General features: G+C 39.1%; 1 protein-coding gene across 1 annotated transcript in view; it reads right to left on the reverse strand.

Moving 5' to 3' along the window:
- Nucleotides 1–13,783, reverse strand: part of LOC132916054 (dynein axonemal heavy chain 1-like) — a 54,709-nt gene extending 40,926 nt beyond the window's left edge. The window contains exons 1-20 of the mRNA XM_060975798.1: nucleotides 13,530–13,783; nucleotides 12,863–13,192; nucleotides 12,615–12,738; nucleotides 12,064–12,234; nucleotides 11,019–11,366; nucleotides 9,917–10,198; nucleotides 8,758–9,017; nucleotides 7,405–7,873; nucleotides 6,814–7,138; nucleotides 6,364–6,495; nucleotides 5,933–6,253; nucleotides 5,438–5,811; nucleotides 4,598–5,143; nucleotides 4,182–4,405; nucleotides 3,815–4,057; nucleotides 3,247–3,360; nucleotides 2,848–3,103; nucleotides 2,447–2,609; nucleotides 2,247–2,357; nucleotides 1,649–1,740 (exon numbers count right to left, since the gene is read on the reverse strand). Coding sequence (XP_060831781.1) covers nucleotides 1,649–1,740; nucleotides 2,247–2,357; nucleotides 2,447–2,609; nucleotides 2,848–3,103; nucleotides 3,247–3,360; nucleotides 3,815–4,057; nucleotides 4,182–4,405; nucleotides 4,598–5,143; nucleotides 5,438–5,811; nucleotides 5,933–6,253; nucleotides 6,364–6,495; nucleotides 6,814–7,138; nucleotides 7,405–7,873; nucleotides 8,758–9,017; nucleotides 9,917–10,198; nucleotides 11,019–11,366; nucleotides 12,064–12,234; nucleotides 12,615–12,738; nucleotides 12,863–13,192; nucleotides 13,530–13,768 — 5,124 coding nt within the window. The 5' untranslated portion in view covers nucleotides 13,769–13,783. The remainder of the gene's footprint in view (nucleotides 1–1,648; nucleotides 1,741–2,246; nucleotides 2,358–2,446; nucleotides 2,610–2,847; nucleotides 3,104–3,246; nucleotides 3,361–3,814; nucleotides 4,058–4,181; nucleotides 4,406–4,597; nucleotides 5,144–5,437; nucleotides 5,812–5,932; nucleotides 6,254–6,363; nucleotides 6,496–6,813; nucleotides 7,139–7,404; nucleotides 7,874–8,757; nucleotides 9,018–9,916; nucleotides 10,199–11,018; nucleotides 11,367–12,063; nucleotides 12,235–12,614; nucleotides 12,739–12,862; nucleotides 13,193–13,529) is intronic.
- Between the last annotated feature and the right edge of the window lie 2,631 nt (nucleotides 13,784–16,414).

Consider the following 16,414-nt stretch of genomic DNA (forward strand, 5'->3'; position numbering starts at 1 on the left):
TACATGGTTCTTTACTTCGAACGCTGATTCAACTAACTGTTTTGTTCGTTTCGGTGATACTTCGACCTATCTTTATTATATTTACGACGTACCAAAAGAAATACGCGTCACTGACAGAGTCGCTTTACTCTGATTTTCTGAATGACTTTTCAAGAGGAAAACGCAAACCTTTTACGACAACGCTGTCGGATGTTATGTCTTAATGCGGCAATGCGCGTCGCGCTAAACCAAGAAACCGCGGATATACGTCGTTGTTACGTCCGGTGACTGTTTACGTAACTCGGTCGAGGCGGCCACTAGCTGCGCGAATATAATTAATCGGGCCGCGATAATCCTTAATTGTTATAAAACGTATCCAAGTCGAGACGTTCCTTACGATTATTGCTCCGTCAGGTAAAAAATGGAAAGGTCGGGTTTTTCCTATGTTCGCAAGCGATTCGCAAGTGATCGGTGGTGGGACGACCAATACCCGGCAATAGTTTTCCTCTGTGACAGCATGGTCACCGAACTTTACTGGTTTATCATCCTCGGATCAGTCAACGTCTCTTGACTGGTTTTCCACCCTTAGATCAGTCATCTATTTAACTTATATACACGCTATACACGCTATACACACCGAGCGTAACTGTCTATGTCTACAAGTTGTTGGAATAATTGTAACCTGTTACTCCAATGTTATAATCAGTTCAACCACCTCTATTATCCTAAACGAAATAGGGGATCGATCATCTGATCGTATCGGATATTAGACGAACCATGATGCAAACGTAAAATCACCAGCTTAATCAGCTTAATGCCGTAATCGTCTTAATCACCGCCCGTTGTAATCTTTTCGGTAAATACATTTTCATCGTTTCGACGAACAATGCCGACTAATCGACAACACCGCCTCCATCGATCGCGCGAATTAACTTTCCAAACAACCAAACTATCGATTTGCCTTTCGCCTACAACAGCTTCGACAACAGCCCTTTATTAACGCAACTGTGCATCACCTGTGCACGATCGAATCTACCGTAATTTGTTCAGTGCCAAGCGACTCGGTGCGAAAGTTTCCCGATCACCGGCCGACATCGCTGTACCATCGTTCATTGGTGAAAAATGAACGTCTGACGAAGAAGACGCGAACGAAACGTGCGAGTTTGTCTAAATATTACGAGTTTGGAAAAATATCCGAGTACGGAGATATTTGAAAAGTGTAATAAACGGAATTCGAACGACGCAACTTTTTCCTTTGTAAGTTCGTAACGATACCTTTCTACGATATAAAGGATAGAAAAAACGAGCAAATACAGCATGTTATGATCATTTCTTCGATTATTTTTCAAATATAACCCTCCTTTGGTACGTATATGTCGACGTTGATACAAAAATACCAAAGATACCGAGGACAACTTGCATTTACCGGGATGACTTTGAAACGTTTAACGGATTGATATCATAAATGGCATACTTTGTGTCGATATATCGTATTTATTTGGTCGAATTTAATCGATGTGGATGTAAAAAGTCGAATCGAATGAAAAGTATCCTTGTAAATAGGAATATTCGATTACGGAGTTCGTATCTATACAAGAATACCAACATCTTTGTAACGTAGTTAGGAAAGAGAGTGGAAAAGTTCTCGCGAGTTTGGATAAACACTTACCCTTGTCTTGCCGGACCCGGTTGGACCGACCAGCATTAATCCGTGCCGCACCACAGTCGTCTCGTACAATTGGATAACTTTCTTCACGAATTCTACGATCAAAGACGTCGACCGTTTCGATCATCACCTTGTATCACGTTCGAACACGGAATTCTATCTAAGCCGGATCTTTTATCAAAAGATTCGACTATCATGGGAAAACGCGTGGTCCAATTTTGAATTTCGATTTCGATCAGCTTCGAGTTATTCGGATGACCGAATTATTTAGTAAAATTCAAGCTCTACGGTACACTGTTCCGTAGTTCTCGATCGTCAAATTTTCACCGAGTACATCTCGAATAAGAATATTACAAAGAATATATAGAATTTGAATAAGAAAATATAATGAAGCGGTTGGTCCGCGAGTCGATACAGAGAGTATCGGTATTATAGAAAGTTTCGGGATCGACGAAACGTAATAACGATTAATAGAGTTTAGTGAAACGAAAAGTAAAATTTTCAATAATTTCGAACAGATGGCTGGAATAAATCCATCCTATTCGGATCTATAGATCCGAAACTAACGAAACGAAACGAAACATATACATATTTAACATACCGTTAACTTCTTCTAGACCCATCCTCGCAATCGCTGCACGAATTTGTGTTTCCAATACTCCATGGTCTACGTGTTTCTCCTCCAAACGTGGAAATAAATCAGACACGATACCTAATTAAACGAAGGAGATACGTGGTATGGTGAAAATCGTCAGAGATTTTCGAGTACTTGCGAAAGAGAAAGAAATTAGAGCGAATTACCGTTGAACAGCGTCAAATCATCTTTTAAGAACTTGGGTACGTTCACATCTCGCAAAGCGCGTAAACAGATCTGCTGTTCGTTTAAATCTTTCTGTTCCCTTTTTAAATTTCCCGCCACAGCGATGACCGTCTTCACCGCTCGCATTCCGAAATCATAATGATCCTTGGTAAAAATATTTATTTCTCAAACGCAAATTTTTAACTTCCCAACTGTACGTGGAACAAGAAGACACTGTCATTCTATCCACCAAATTGAGCGAACACAATTTCCAACTACTGACGCAATAGCGAAATAAGTTGAAAAAGCAAGATAGCAGTAAAAATAAATGAAAATGAATCGTTTGATAATTAAACAGGTGTAATTAAATTGTAACGCGTTAAACATATCGAGAATATGGTACCTGTGTGCTCAATTGTTCCGAGCTCAATTTAAACGTAGTCGTTATTTTGCCCGCCAAAACTTTCGCCTCGGAAAAACCGTACGAAAATAATGAAATTTCAGCGATGAGCGAATAGTCTGGTACCATCATAGCCACAGGACGGAATAAGGCTTTCAAGTTGTCTGGTAATTCCGTCCTACCCGCGTAACCAGGATTCATAGTGATGAATACCGCGCACGATGTCTTTAGTACGATTTCATCCCCTTCGAAGATGAATCTGAAAAATATCAGCGTCTTTTAACGTCGTATAACGTGCTGCAACGTTCGTCGAAACGAAAGCCATACTCGTAAATCGTATTGTCCGTTTAAAACTATATCAAGGAAAATTCGTGTCGGTCGTAGCTGATATCATAGACTCACGTGTCCATTCGCATTTGTTGCGCTTGCTGGATCGTCATGATCTGCTGGGCAATCACGGACAGCACCTCGATATCTATTCTGTTGAATTCATCGAAACATGCCCATGCGCCTGCACTGCGGTGGTGTTATATTCGAGATAAAACGAATAAATGGCAGATCTTTGCCGAGATAACGAACAATAATTAAAATGGGTAAATGAAATGGTTAAAAGTGGTTTCGCAGAAATTACTCGAATTCAACATTCATCGCGCAAACATCTTCGCGAATCGAATCCGATGAAACGAAATTGGCGTTTAATTAAATTTAAATTCAATTTATAAAATTAATTAGAGTATCAGCGTGGTTGCGTGTGACGGGGTTAACGTACGAAACGAAGATACCGTCTTCGATTTTCAACGTATTTTTAATTTACAAAACCCAATAACGTAGAAATATTAATTTATCGTTGAACGTACCGACGATACTACGATACGTGACACGCGGAAAAAGTCGAAAGAGGTGAAAAGTGGGGAAAAAGAAGAAATACGAGGAATAACGTAACAAAAAGGTGAGACGAATCAGAGATTACCTTGCGAGACCTTTGAAGAACTTTCCCATCGACATAAAGTCCAACTGATCGGAACAATTGAACACCACACACTGTATGGCGAACGCTTTGGCGAGGTCCTTGGTGGTTTCCGTTTTGCCGGTTCCGGCGGGGCCAGCCGGCGCACCGCCGAATTTCAAGTGCAACGCCCCGGTTAGCGTCAAGTAACATCGATCGGTCAGAGGGGTGATGACCAGTCTTCCAGTGTTACCCAGATATTCGTATCTTCGATCAAATTCCAATAAATAATAACGATTAGGTTTAGAGTTAAGGTGGAGAGAGGGGTTTGTAAGAAGTAAAATTTGAAATAAAAATTGAAAGATGTTGCAGTTAGTTGGTTAAAGTTTACCCGTACGGAAACTCCGCATTCACAGCGCGCACTTTCAGCTCGCCATCCACCCAGTAGTAGCGAAGCTGTGATATCCAATCGAAATCATTCACGTTCGATACTTTTTCCTGTAACAGCTTGTACAGCACATCGCGCGCGTGCACCTCGATAGTGATCACCGCTTCTAGCATTAATCTTTGAATTTCCGTTTGTGGACCACGCACCAATTCCCGTAGATCCTCCATCTGTAGGATAAATTCTATTCGATTCTATTCGTTTCGTTTCAATTATTCGTTGTTTACGGCAAGATTTCAACGAACGGCGAGAAATAAAACGAACGACGTATCTTTTATATTATATATAACCGCGTATAATCGAAGGAAATGCGGCCAAGTACTTATTATTATACTTTGGTTCTCGGCGACTCTGTGTCTTACGTGTGCCAACAGTCGGTGATAGTAGTCGGAGAGAGTTTTGCTACGGATGCCGTTTTCCACTTGCGCGGTCCAATAAGTTTGACCGCAACAGAGAGTCACTTGTCCCGGCCACATGTACACCCAGGTTTTTCTTGGAATTTCATCGACGACTAGCAGAGCCGCTCCAATGATATTTCTGATAGTGGTGCGCATCACCGTCTCCAGATCGCCCAGCCAATACTCCACGCTCCTCAACGGGTACATCGGTGGATCGAGCAGCACTTCCTCCCTCTCGGCAGAGTACATCCGAGTGATCTGTAGATCCTCCTCGAACTTCACTTCTTGAATGTTCTCGAAACACTTTCTAAGGTGCGGTTGCACCGCTTGCACGTTCTTCGCTTGGGCCAGGATCTCCAAAAGTTCCTCGTCGCTGAGAAAGTAGAATCGAGGAAAGATTCGTCGTTTCATCTCCAAGTAGTTCGATAGACCTTTCTGCACTACCTCCAGCAAACTTTGACACTCTTGAAGGCTCTCCAGTAGATTGATGTCGGGGCATATTTTGATAACCTGTCGCGATAGCGGTTTTAGCTCAAAGAGAAACTTTCGAGAAACGAAACGTTCGTTGACATTTTCAAACCGAGACGTATTTACGATACGATAAGACGATAAAATAAACAAATTAACGAGTTACGTGTTTCTCCGACGGTTTATTATTTTCCAATAGTATATCAAAGGAATACGAACGACGAATAATTAAAGATGGTTTCAGATTATGTGGAATAGAAAAGAGACGGTTCTAAGGTGATAGAACAGTAACCGTACTGAGAGAAAAAGCAATATGCGTATTAAAGTTGACGTTACATAGGGATTTTCATAGGCGTTCTTCATGATTCGTCTCCAGTTGCGTTCCATCGCATTGTACTTTCTAGTCTCCACCGGCAGCTGAACCTTAATGTCCTCCGAAGTAAATATTGGCTCCAGATACATCCAATCTCTGTAATCGAGCACGTTCTTATCGTTAAACAAACGATTCGCTCTTTCGCTCGATCCCTCCCACCTTTGTACTTCGATCCATAAAATCAGCACTTGCTCCGTCAACTTTAATTTATACTCCCATTCGGTAATCTCGTCCTCGAAAACGGTCTTCAGCGGGCTGAACGCCAGCTGCTGTACGCCGAGTATATGGTTCTCTAGTAGCATCGTAATTTCCTCTGCCACCTTTATTATATACGTTCCTATACGCGGCGGATGGATAGACGGATCAACGTGTCGTTTAACGAAATCTCGATAAAATTCTACTTTATCGCTGTATACTAGATACGTGGTAACGAATACGAAAGAAAGAAACGTACTGACCAGTGGTTTTATACGCCAGTATCTCCATAACGATCGTTTCCCACTCTTCGATCATTTTGTTCAACGTCCGTTCCGTGGCGTATTCTTTGGCTGCTGTGTCGGCGACGGTCTTTACCAATTCTTCAAACTCCTCGATACCGAGCATCAGCAGCGATTTAAACGTTATGCTTGGCTTGAGTGCCATCTGTATGCCAGTTTGCGCGCTCAGTTGCTCGAAGTGGCGATCCTTCATTCCCGGATCTCGAAGAGCTTGTATGAGACTAACGTAAGGCTTGAACTCGTCCATTTGTTGCCTTATAGCAATTGCAATCGCCTGCACCTCTATTTTAAAAGGAAAATTACTCGAAAGCGGTAGTTTTCTTTTCCAAGTGAAAAAGTGAAAACCGATGCTAATTTTCGTGCTAATTTTCTAGCAAATTCTTCGAACCTACTTGGAAATTCTTGAAACGTTCGAATCGCGCGAGTAATTGCCCGATGCATATCGGCAACTAGAACGTCGATCTGACTGCCATCGACGTTCATCAGCGGGTTGTCCATCCATATGTCGTGCCATTTAAGCCAGTCTACGAATTACGAAACGATGTCGAACATACGAAATTTACTTTCGACAGGGGCAACGCTGATTCGAAGGTAAAAGTTTTTAGAGTAGTAGGTGAAAGTAGTGGACTGGGTTGGCCATTATATTATCGGTAGGGAAAAGGCAGGAGGAATCGCGAAACGATAAGTAATTTCATATTTTCAAGAATAGCTAGCCAGCACCGTTTCGACCACGTCCATTAAACTTTCTTACTTTCTTTACCGACTCTCTATGCACAGGCGTCGTCGAATAGTCGAATAGTCGAATAGTCGACCACTATCGTGATTCGTGATCGCATACTTGCCTGAAGCGGTGACCCACAAGCTTCTGTAAGGTTCAAAGTCGCGCATCAACTTGTGCAAATGATCGAAAGGCACCACTTTCATGTCGAACAGCTTTTGCCGTTCATTCAGCAATAAACCCATCTCCCGACAGTCGACCATGCTCTTCCAAATTCGTTTCACATCGAGCGCAGTCTCGTGTATACGATTGATATCCGTTTGAAGAGCGATGTTCGCCACGTTGCTAACCAGAGTGTCTATTCTCTCTTGCAGTAGAACCTCGTCCTGCAGTTGGATCTTGTAGAACTTTTCCTGCTCTTCCATCAGCCGTTCGTTCGTTTCTCGCACCTGTTTGAATTTTCTTTAAATAAACGCCAATCGCTTATTCAGAATTTACACACCGTGTCTAATCCGATTACTCGTTTATGGTCGTCGGTTGAAAAAATATTTCCAACGAACGTTCGATTTACCATACAGGCAGTAGCTGAACCGAATCATCTCGTTCTCTCCGTTACTCCATAGAAACTTATAACGAGCAAACAATCCTGCCTAGACGATCCTATAATCGTTTTCTACGCTAATCTCTAACCGGTCGATACGAAGATTTTCATCACCTCTTTCTCAATTTGAACAGGGCAACCGATCACTTCCCACTTGGCATGGAAGTCTTCGTCGGATATGTTCCATAGAAATGCGTCGAGAATATCGAAATCCAACTTCAATACGTCCATCCTCTCTTCGAGATTCTGCACTCGAAGCGGTATAGTTTCCATCCAGTCGCGTATCTCGAATATATGCTCGATACTCTGCGGCACTTCCCTCAATTTGTACCTTATCTGCGTGTATTCTTCCAAGATATCGTCGACATCCGTTCGTAACTTCTCCGTCAACATAACGAGCAATTCCGTGGCACACTCGTGCCGTTTCCGCATCAGCAAATCCTTCAAAGGGCGAACGTTCGCTAGAAACGGACCGATGGCAATGGTATTGGGTAAAGTCGCTTGCAGATTCTGTTTCATCGTCATATGAAACGCAATTTCCTCCTTTATCTCCGCCGTGCTAAGCTCCTCCTGCTTGTACGACCTTCAACGTCCGTATAAAATCTTTGTTTAGTCTCCGACGACATTATTTCGCGTTTCTTATCACGCGCCGATCGTTCTTTTCGCCGAAAACGTAGTACGCGTTTGATTCCGATAGAAACTTGCATCAAACCGAGCACCGTTCCCGATCCGCTTCTCGTCTCTATTCAAACCGATACCGCGTTTCTATATTTTACTTTTTTCTTTTTTTTTTTTTTTTTTTTTTAATTTTACTCGGAACGATAGACTTTCTTCGTCACCATTCTGGTTACCACCAGACCATTTATAATTTCATAACAATTCATCCGTCTATTATATGAAATTTTAAATAAATACGCGTTCAAAATATTTCATTGTATCTATACTAAATATAAACTAAAAGATGATTGATCAATTATCACGAAAGTAACAAAAGCATGATCGTCGAACGTGACTCGACGAAACGGTATTTAACGACAATTTCTATTAAGATCGCGCGTGAAATCAAGAAACGATCGCAAGCGTTGTTACCGAGTTTCAAGTAGGATGGAATTCACGAAATTTCGATCAAGATCGTCCTAATGAAATTCCGATGAAATAATCGAGAATGGCCAAATTGCACGTGATTTTAAAACAAATCGTCAAACCATTCGAAACGATATACTCGAACGTAATGTTCGTCTAAATATTAGAAAATAAAGAAATAAAGAAAATTTTCTACGCATTTTAACTAGAATAACATTAGCAGTAGTAATTGAACACGATTTTAAACGAAATTTTTGTATCGTTCGAAAGCGTGTTCGCGATTCGATTGAGTAACCGTAATTCGGTAAACGCTGTAATAAAACGTAATATCATATTTGAACTTTATTAGACGAAATTGAAAAACTTTGATCAACGAATACTCACTCGATGTACCGCGGGATGTCGAGATTGAAGAACGACTGATATCGGCTGTATTCCTTCGCGTACGCTCTCAACGGTATCGTTGATTTTTTGTAAGCTATAGTCAATCGGTCGCGAACTTTGCATACCTCGTCTTCGAGTAAACCAACGGAACTTAGAAAAAGGTCAGCTGGGAACTTCAACTTTGGGAGTAGAAAGGGATGTAGTTGCCTGATTTGATGGCAAGCGGCGAGCGCGTTGTCGTATAAAGCGACGATGCTTTCCTTCGAACGATCCACGTTAAACGTTAAACAAAGAAAAACCTCGATAAGTAAAAATCATTAACTCGACGCGTGAAAAAATGTCATTTTTCCAAACTGACAGTGTAGTACCGACCGAGACCGATCGATCGTCTTAAACTTAAAATACAAGTACCGTCGTACTTGTTATCATATAACCCGATAAATTCCAAACAGCGTCGAAAAGTATGACGATTCGTTCAGGAAAAACGACGCTTCCCACGCATCGATCGAGTACGTTGGTTCCTTTCCAATACTATAAAAAGTATTCTAGCTTTCTTAATTTAATTTTGCAGAATTGTTTAGACAACTTTCGCTTTTCAAATTTTTGGTATTACGCCTTAATAAAGTTGTCTGATTGCCGATCGAAATTTCACGATTTTTATATAATTTCAATAATTTACCGTCTTCAAATTCGATAGAATTTAATATTTCTAACGATAGATATACGTATGACAACAACAGGATGTATTATTTAATACGCTAAATAATGTACTAAAACGCGGTCCACTATATATATATAGTGTAGTATACCATACTATATACTACAGATATATAGCAGACTATACTATACCGGATACAGGTATCTTTCAAAAGTTAAGTTTAAAGTTAAGTTTTAGGCAGCAGCTCGCTCCTCCCAGATAGAGAGAAATATAATACGCAAACGAAGCATTATTCGTCGAATAAAGTCGGTTTGCTTTGACATAGATATATCTACGTAGTAATCTACAATCTGTAGTAATCTACAATCTATACCGTTTAAGTCATGACACACAGAGGACAGAACAAACGTAAATAAAAATTCGTAGCAAGAACATTTAAAGTAAACAATTTCAAAGAAAAAGGAAAAGGAAAGTCGCGACTATCTGACCGCATCGTGATACATTTCGTTCGTGTTTTAAACATCTATCTTTATCGAATGAAAAGCGATAGAACGGAAATGCACCTACTGCGAATTTGTCTGGATCTGTCGTGTAATATGCTTTCTGTTCATCCATTTGAAGATCAACGAGGAAGACGGGATTGGCAGTAGGCTTAAATCGGGTATCGATAAGATCGTCTCCCCAAGCGAACGACTCCTCCACGTCCAAGACGCACAACGCCGGCCTTTCCAAGATCTCTCCGTACGATTTGATCGAATTTTCCACCAGAACACGCAACGCATACTAGTTACAGTCCAGTATTAGCTTATAAAACTTACGATAATACCTGTATACAAAATGAACACGGTACGATGGATAGAAATGTGTGAAAAATGTAAAGAAACACATTTACGTAACTTTCTCGCGTATTTCTCTGTGCATGTGTATAAAGACATAGCGGCGTAATAGCATCGTTTTAAGTAAAAAGATGTTTTTACCGTAGCTTATCCTCCCTCGTACGTGTACATATTTTACGTGTTACATCGAACGATCGTATAAATATTTGGGATAAAAGACGGCAAGTGTTACTTGCTTTCGATAGAGTAGCCTACAGTTTAGATACTTACGATTTGAGAAAATTACGATAGAAGCATGTTTATGCTTGCTCGTTACGCTTTGACGCGTATATCTGTTGTTAGAGCGCAGTATCAATTTGTTAAACTTCTCGCAATATAGTCGCAATCTATCAATTTACAATTATAGTCGAAAATATGATAATACTTGTCTTCGTCGCGCGTATAGTATACGCATGTACGTTTACTATGCGTATGTGTTAAATAATGTGTCAAACTTATCGTTATATTACGTACATATACACAGGGTAAACCACCTAAGACTTAAAGCGATCCCTATTCGTTATTTGTTATTAGCGTGCTAATCAATATCATTTTTGTTACGGACAGTAGACTCGAAAGACCGTTCGATATGATTATCGATCAATATACCGCTACAAGTTCTTTTTTATCCAGAATTTTATCCCGCGATAATAATGAAAAAAATCAAAATAATAGAAAAATTTCATCGACTCTGTCTTCCCGACCGATCACACCTGTTAAATACGTACCTGCATACGAAGAGTGGTGAGATTCATGAAACGTTTCAATTTCATCACATCGTACACCCCGTGATTCTTCTGTTCCAGATTAAACCAACCCTTTCCAAGATCCCTCAAGCACATCCTAACCGACTGCGTAATTTTTTCCAACCACGGCTCTTTCAAATACTTAATAACCGTAAGGATGGCCTGGGTTTGCAGATCCTCGAACTCTAACAGTCTTATTTGTTTGCCATAAGAAATAGCGAATAAATTCATAGAGGATACGTACACGCATTCCGCCATGACGCACGCCATAGCTTGGTATACTTCTTCGTGAACGTACAACGTTATCCAGTGCGTACGTTGCCTCACTTTCTAAATCGAAATTCATTATTTTTATTCTTGAGACTCGAAATTGTGAACTCGATAAGTGTATATTCTCTAGCGATCTTTACGATCCAGAATATTTCTTATCATAATTCAACAAGAATAGAAAATTGGCATCGGCAAACAAGCGTCGATCAATAAATTACATCTTTCAATTACTATTTTTAATCGATGAGATTAAAAGATTATAGAGATAATAATACTGGCGATACATCCAGCGTGATATTGTTATAATTGGCAATTAAGCTTACGATAAGCGTTTATTTATTAGAATAAAATGGTATAGATTTAGTTGCTCGATTCGTTTGTTGCTATAAGTTCGATAAAATTAAAAATCTATTAATGGCTACGATACTCTAATGAAATAATTCTTCGGATAAACAGATTGGATAAAATAGATTAGAATATTTCACGATACTATATTTTACTCGACGGTATTTTACCCTCTTGACAAATTAAGACATTTCCATAGAAACGTTTTCTTCGAAACTTTTATGCAAATCTTTTCCTTTCTTTACTTTTTCCTTTTTCTCCTTTTTCATTTTTTTTTTTTTTTTTTTTTTTTTTTCTTTTTTTCCATGTAGATGGCTTAATTCGACATGGAACGTGTTTGAAACGAAGGTCGGTAAAATAAAGTTCTGGCAGGAACATTATTATCAAAGTAATACATACGAAGTGATATTACCAGAAAATTTGTCATGCCTGTATCGATCTTGCCCTTTTCTGGCACCCTCGTGGCCTCGATATCGGGCATCCACGTGACAAATTTAAACATTTCCGGATTTCGCTGTATCATCTGCCTCCACGTAAGATCGCACATGGTCCGCTGGTAATCCAGACAAATTTCTTCCATCAGCTAGAAAACGAAGCGATTACCGTCAAATACATAATGGAAATATCCTAGAAAACGAAATGTACGCGGTCTATTTGCGAAATACGTGGAAGAAGAAAATCGAGCTGTTCGACGTTAGTAATATCAAATCCGTCGAAATTTCGGATTACGGATCTCTTGTACGATCACTGCAAACATACGTGTGCCTTTTTCACAAAAGCTAATATCGACCGTGTAACGTAGCGTGGAGAAAAGAAAGTGTGCGAGAAAACAAGGTATTGTCTATACTAAATGTATAAATATTAACTTTAAACTTTGTTACTTTTGATCTTTTCTTTTATCATTACGTTGTACATACTACTCCTTGTATATTTTGCGTAAGTACATTGAAATCTTTTACGTACCAACATCACATATTTATGTTTATTTCTGGAATTATTCGTAGCCAAACGAACGATCGTTTCTTTCTCTTCCTCGTTCAACGTTTTCATGCCTTCCATTAGCATACAATCCAAATAAAAATGATACCTACGTAAGCATGTTGAATAGCGTTAAAAGTATTCTCACGGCTCAGATAGATACACGGTATGTCGTTGAAAATTTAAAATTTTTAATAAAAAATAAAAAATAAAAAATTAAAAATTCTCAGTACTTTATAGAAGCTTCGGCAATTCGTCTGTGTTCAATGGCCGCCGCCACTCTCTTCGCATAGATCCTTGGATCTTCGGCGAACAGACGAATATAAATCCTCGGTATCTTAAACTTGCGCTTTCTGCCGTCAAGCGTGAGCACAGTCCACAATTTCCTCTCGCGATCGTAATGAGTAACAGCAGCGTTGGTCCAAGCGAACAGGTTGTTCAACCGATTGTCCTCGAGGGAAAACGTTTCGTCCTCGGATCGGAATCTTGGCACAAAAACGGTAGCCGGTAGCGGATAACGCGTTCCATCGATCACCCCAAGATTTATCCAATCTTCTACCGTCCTGCAATTATATTTTTCTCCTTTTTCCTTTCTAACATATCGATATTTTTTATTTAATTTTTAACATTTTCCTTTCGATATCGCGATATTACCTTTACCACCGTATGTATTTTCAAAGACCTAAAACATAGTAGCCTGTGTAGTAGCCCCTGCCTACTTATATCTTATAAATAAAACGTAAAAGTATAAAACGACTACCTCTAAATATCTCATCAACGCGAAAACTTAATTTACATTCTACAATCTATTTGAAATTGTAATTTTAACTTTAACGTGTTAAAAGTATGTTAAAAGCACAAAAGTGTGTTAAAGGCATTAAACTTTTTTTAATAGCGCACCTACAGTCGTATTCTTCGTCGTCAAAAATTTCCAAAGGAAGAAAATGCGCCGTACCGAATAAACCGTCTGTCTCTTCGTAAGTTAGTAGCGATAATGTGGCGGACGGAGGTAACATTTGCTTTGGTGAAACACCAATTTCCTCCAAAACGTCCTGGATTTTCAAATTCCTGTACAATCTGCGTCTCCTCTCCATCTCGACGTTTCGTGGAATTCGCTTGGGCTCCACATTTTGCTGCATTTGTACTTTCGGGACAAACGTCTCCGCCGGAAACGTCTATTTCACAAATGTTTGTTCGCTGGTTTATCTTTTAACCAACTAGAGTCTAGGATAATAGCGGTTAGGATAAAAAAATATGCAAATATACGAATGTAAATAACGATAAGCGCATCAACGAGGATCGATCCTCTAGAATCTAGAAATTCCTTTCTATTGTTGTTACAGCTTTCGCTTCTGGGAGATACGGAATAACTGGAAAGATTTCATTCAGATAGCTTCGCATTGTAGCTCCCGTGTTGTCGACTTTTATGATTTTTTACGTTTCTTAACAGAGACGTTATCTGTTCCGCGTAATTTTCTCCTTCGAAGAAAATCAAGATTCGTTTCTTCGAACTTCAAAGAATTTTGTTATCGGTATAATGTCGAACGAATACTTTTTCGTGTTATCTCGCTAACACCTCGATAATTCATTATCGAGCACTCTGCAATCTCCCCTAGTAGTTTTCGTTGCTTACGATTGATCGATCTTCCGGAAAGCTCATCCATCTTTTAGCTTCGCCCAGGATATTATACGTTTCTTGATCCTGTAATTGTCTGACTCGAGCACTGTGATGCTCGGTGGAAACTTGCCAGGCGAGTTTCGTTCTTCTTGGCGCAGTCGCCAAAAGCACCACTTCCGGCTTCACGGCATGTTCCACAGTTCCTGTACGCACCGCCTGATTACTTTCACTGAATTTTCCAAATATTTTCATCGATTAATCGTTGATCACACCTACCCGTCACGATCTCCGAGTAATAACCCCTTCTTTTAATATTCTGTTCGTCCATAGTTTTACTTTCGTTATTATCTATTTTACATCTAAGAAACGAATTTTAACGTTACAACTTATGTAAACAACATCAACTTTTCAGATATTAGACCAGTAAATCGTGTATTGCTCAGTTGGCATTAAAAATCACCACATAGGTAACCTCAATTTCACACTTGAGATGTGATTTCAGCGTGAACTTGTCCATCGATGTTTTCCTTAACTATTGATTTCAAAAATGTTCGATATATATATATATATATATATATATATATATATATATATATATATATATAGATTCAATAAATCTTCTCCGACATTATTTAACTTGTGTATATCTTTTGTTAACAATTGGTAGAAATCGTGATTAATATACTCGTTAAATTTCAACTATAACTCGTCAAATTTATCTTTGCGAATAAAATCATTGACTAAACATACGGGATAAAGCTGACATTATGCGAAGTAGATAATCGGTGTCCCCTCGCGTTTCGTAATACCGACCTCGTGAAAAATCAGAGTGTTTCCTACGCGCCCTACGATTTATAACCGTACAACGATCGTAATTGTCGTACATAGTCCGTTTGATCAAACAAAGCTTTACTGCTGCATACTCGTTCTTTGATCGCTTTCGTACTCGATTAAGTAAACTTCTGGTCATTCTCGAACTCGTTTATCTAAACACGAACTACTCTAAATATTATATGAACGAAACGTCATAAACAGCAAGGACAGCAAGTAGTCGTCGCACCACTGGTTCAAATAGACGAAACCCTATCGGATAATCTGTAATTATTACAAATTGAAATATTATATGTACGTCGGTTCTTCCCCCTTTGGAATGGGTGATCACTCTAGTTTGATCGGTATCAAATTTTTCTCATCAACTGGCATTTAATATTTAAAGTGGCGCTAACACGCTTCTTAATTAAAAAAATTCAAAAATGATTTTCGAATATATTTCGACCCTATGATCGATCCTGATCTTCGAGATATTCGGAAAACACTGCCGATACCACTACAGCGAATTCTGCCTATAATTCTACGTCCGTTGCAACAGCGTATGCGTTAACATTGAATCGAGATCGAGATCGAGATCGAGATCGAGAGACGGGCTCTCGAGATTTCGTGCATTCTCAAGTGGCACGTCCGATTCACAGCCTCCGTAACATCGTGATTTTTAGAAAATGGTCAAAATAGGGTTGCCATGATCATAAACATATTCAACTAGCTATAAGTACGAGTTATCGTTTAATCGAGAAATCGCGAAAGAAACAATTTTCATCGTTGTTCTGCGTATTAATGAAATATTATTTGTCACCCAGAAAGGAGAATAAAAATATCTATCGACGAGACACATTAAATAGTATAAAGTACAATAGAAAAATAATGCAACATCAAATACAAGTAAATAAACATAAAAATTTTTATTTTAAATACTTTAATTTATTAACTACAGATGGTTGACAAGTTGTAAATCATATCGATAATATAATAATGTTACTATACCATGCTGCAAAGAAATTGCCTGATTGAAAGTATCACGTAAATCGTTTTAAGCGGTTAAGTTTAAGTTAAGTTTTGGTTGAAATTTCTAACATAATTGTGTCGCATGAAGATATGAACAACGTTAATGGTGCAACGAATTTTCATCTTAACAATACAATAAGAAAATTTCGATAATAATACAATGGGAAAAATGACGAACGATGTTGCAAGATAGATGTAAACTGTAAACGAAGATGAAACTTTTAAAACTTTTCTTAAAGGTTTCCCAGCAGGCAGATTAAGATTTCAACTAGAGGCAAATTGATCTTGCAACAGCAATTGGCAATCGATTTTGTGAGATGAGAAAAGA

This window comes from Bombus pascuorum, chromosome 1 (genome assembly GCF_905332965.1).
Source record: "Bombus pascuorum chromosome 1, iyBomPasc1.1, whole genome shotgun sequence".
In the NCBI taxonomy this organism is placed as follows: Eukaryota; Metazoa; Arthropoda; class Insecta; order Hymenoptera; family Apidae; genus Bombus; species Bombus pascuorum.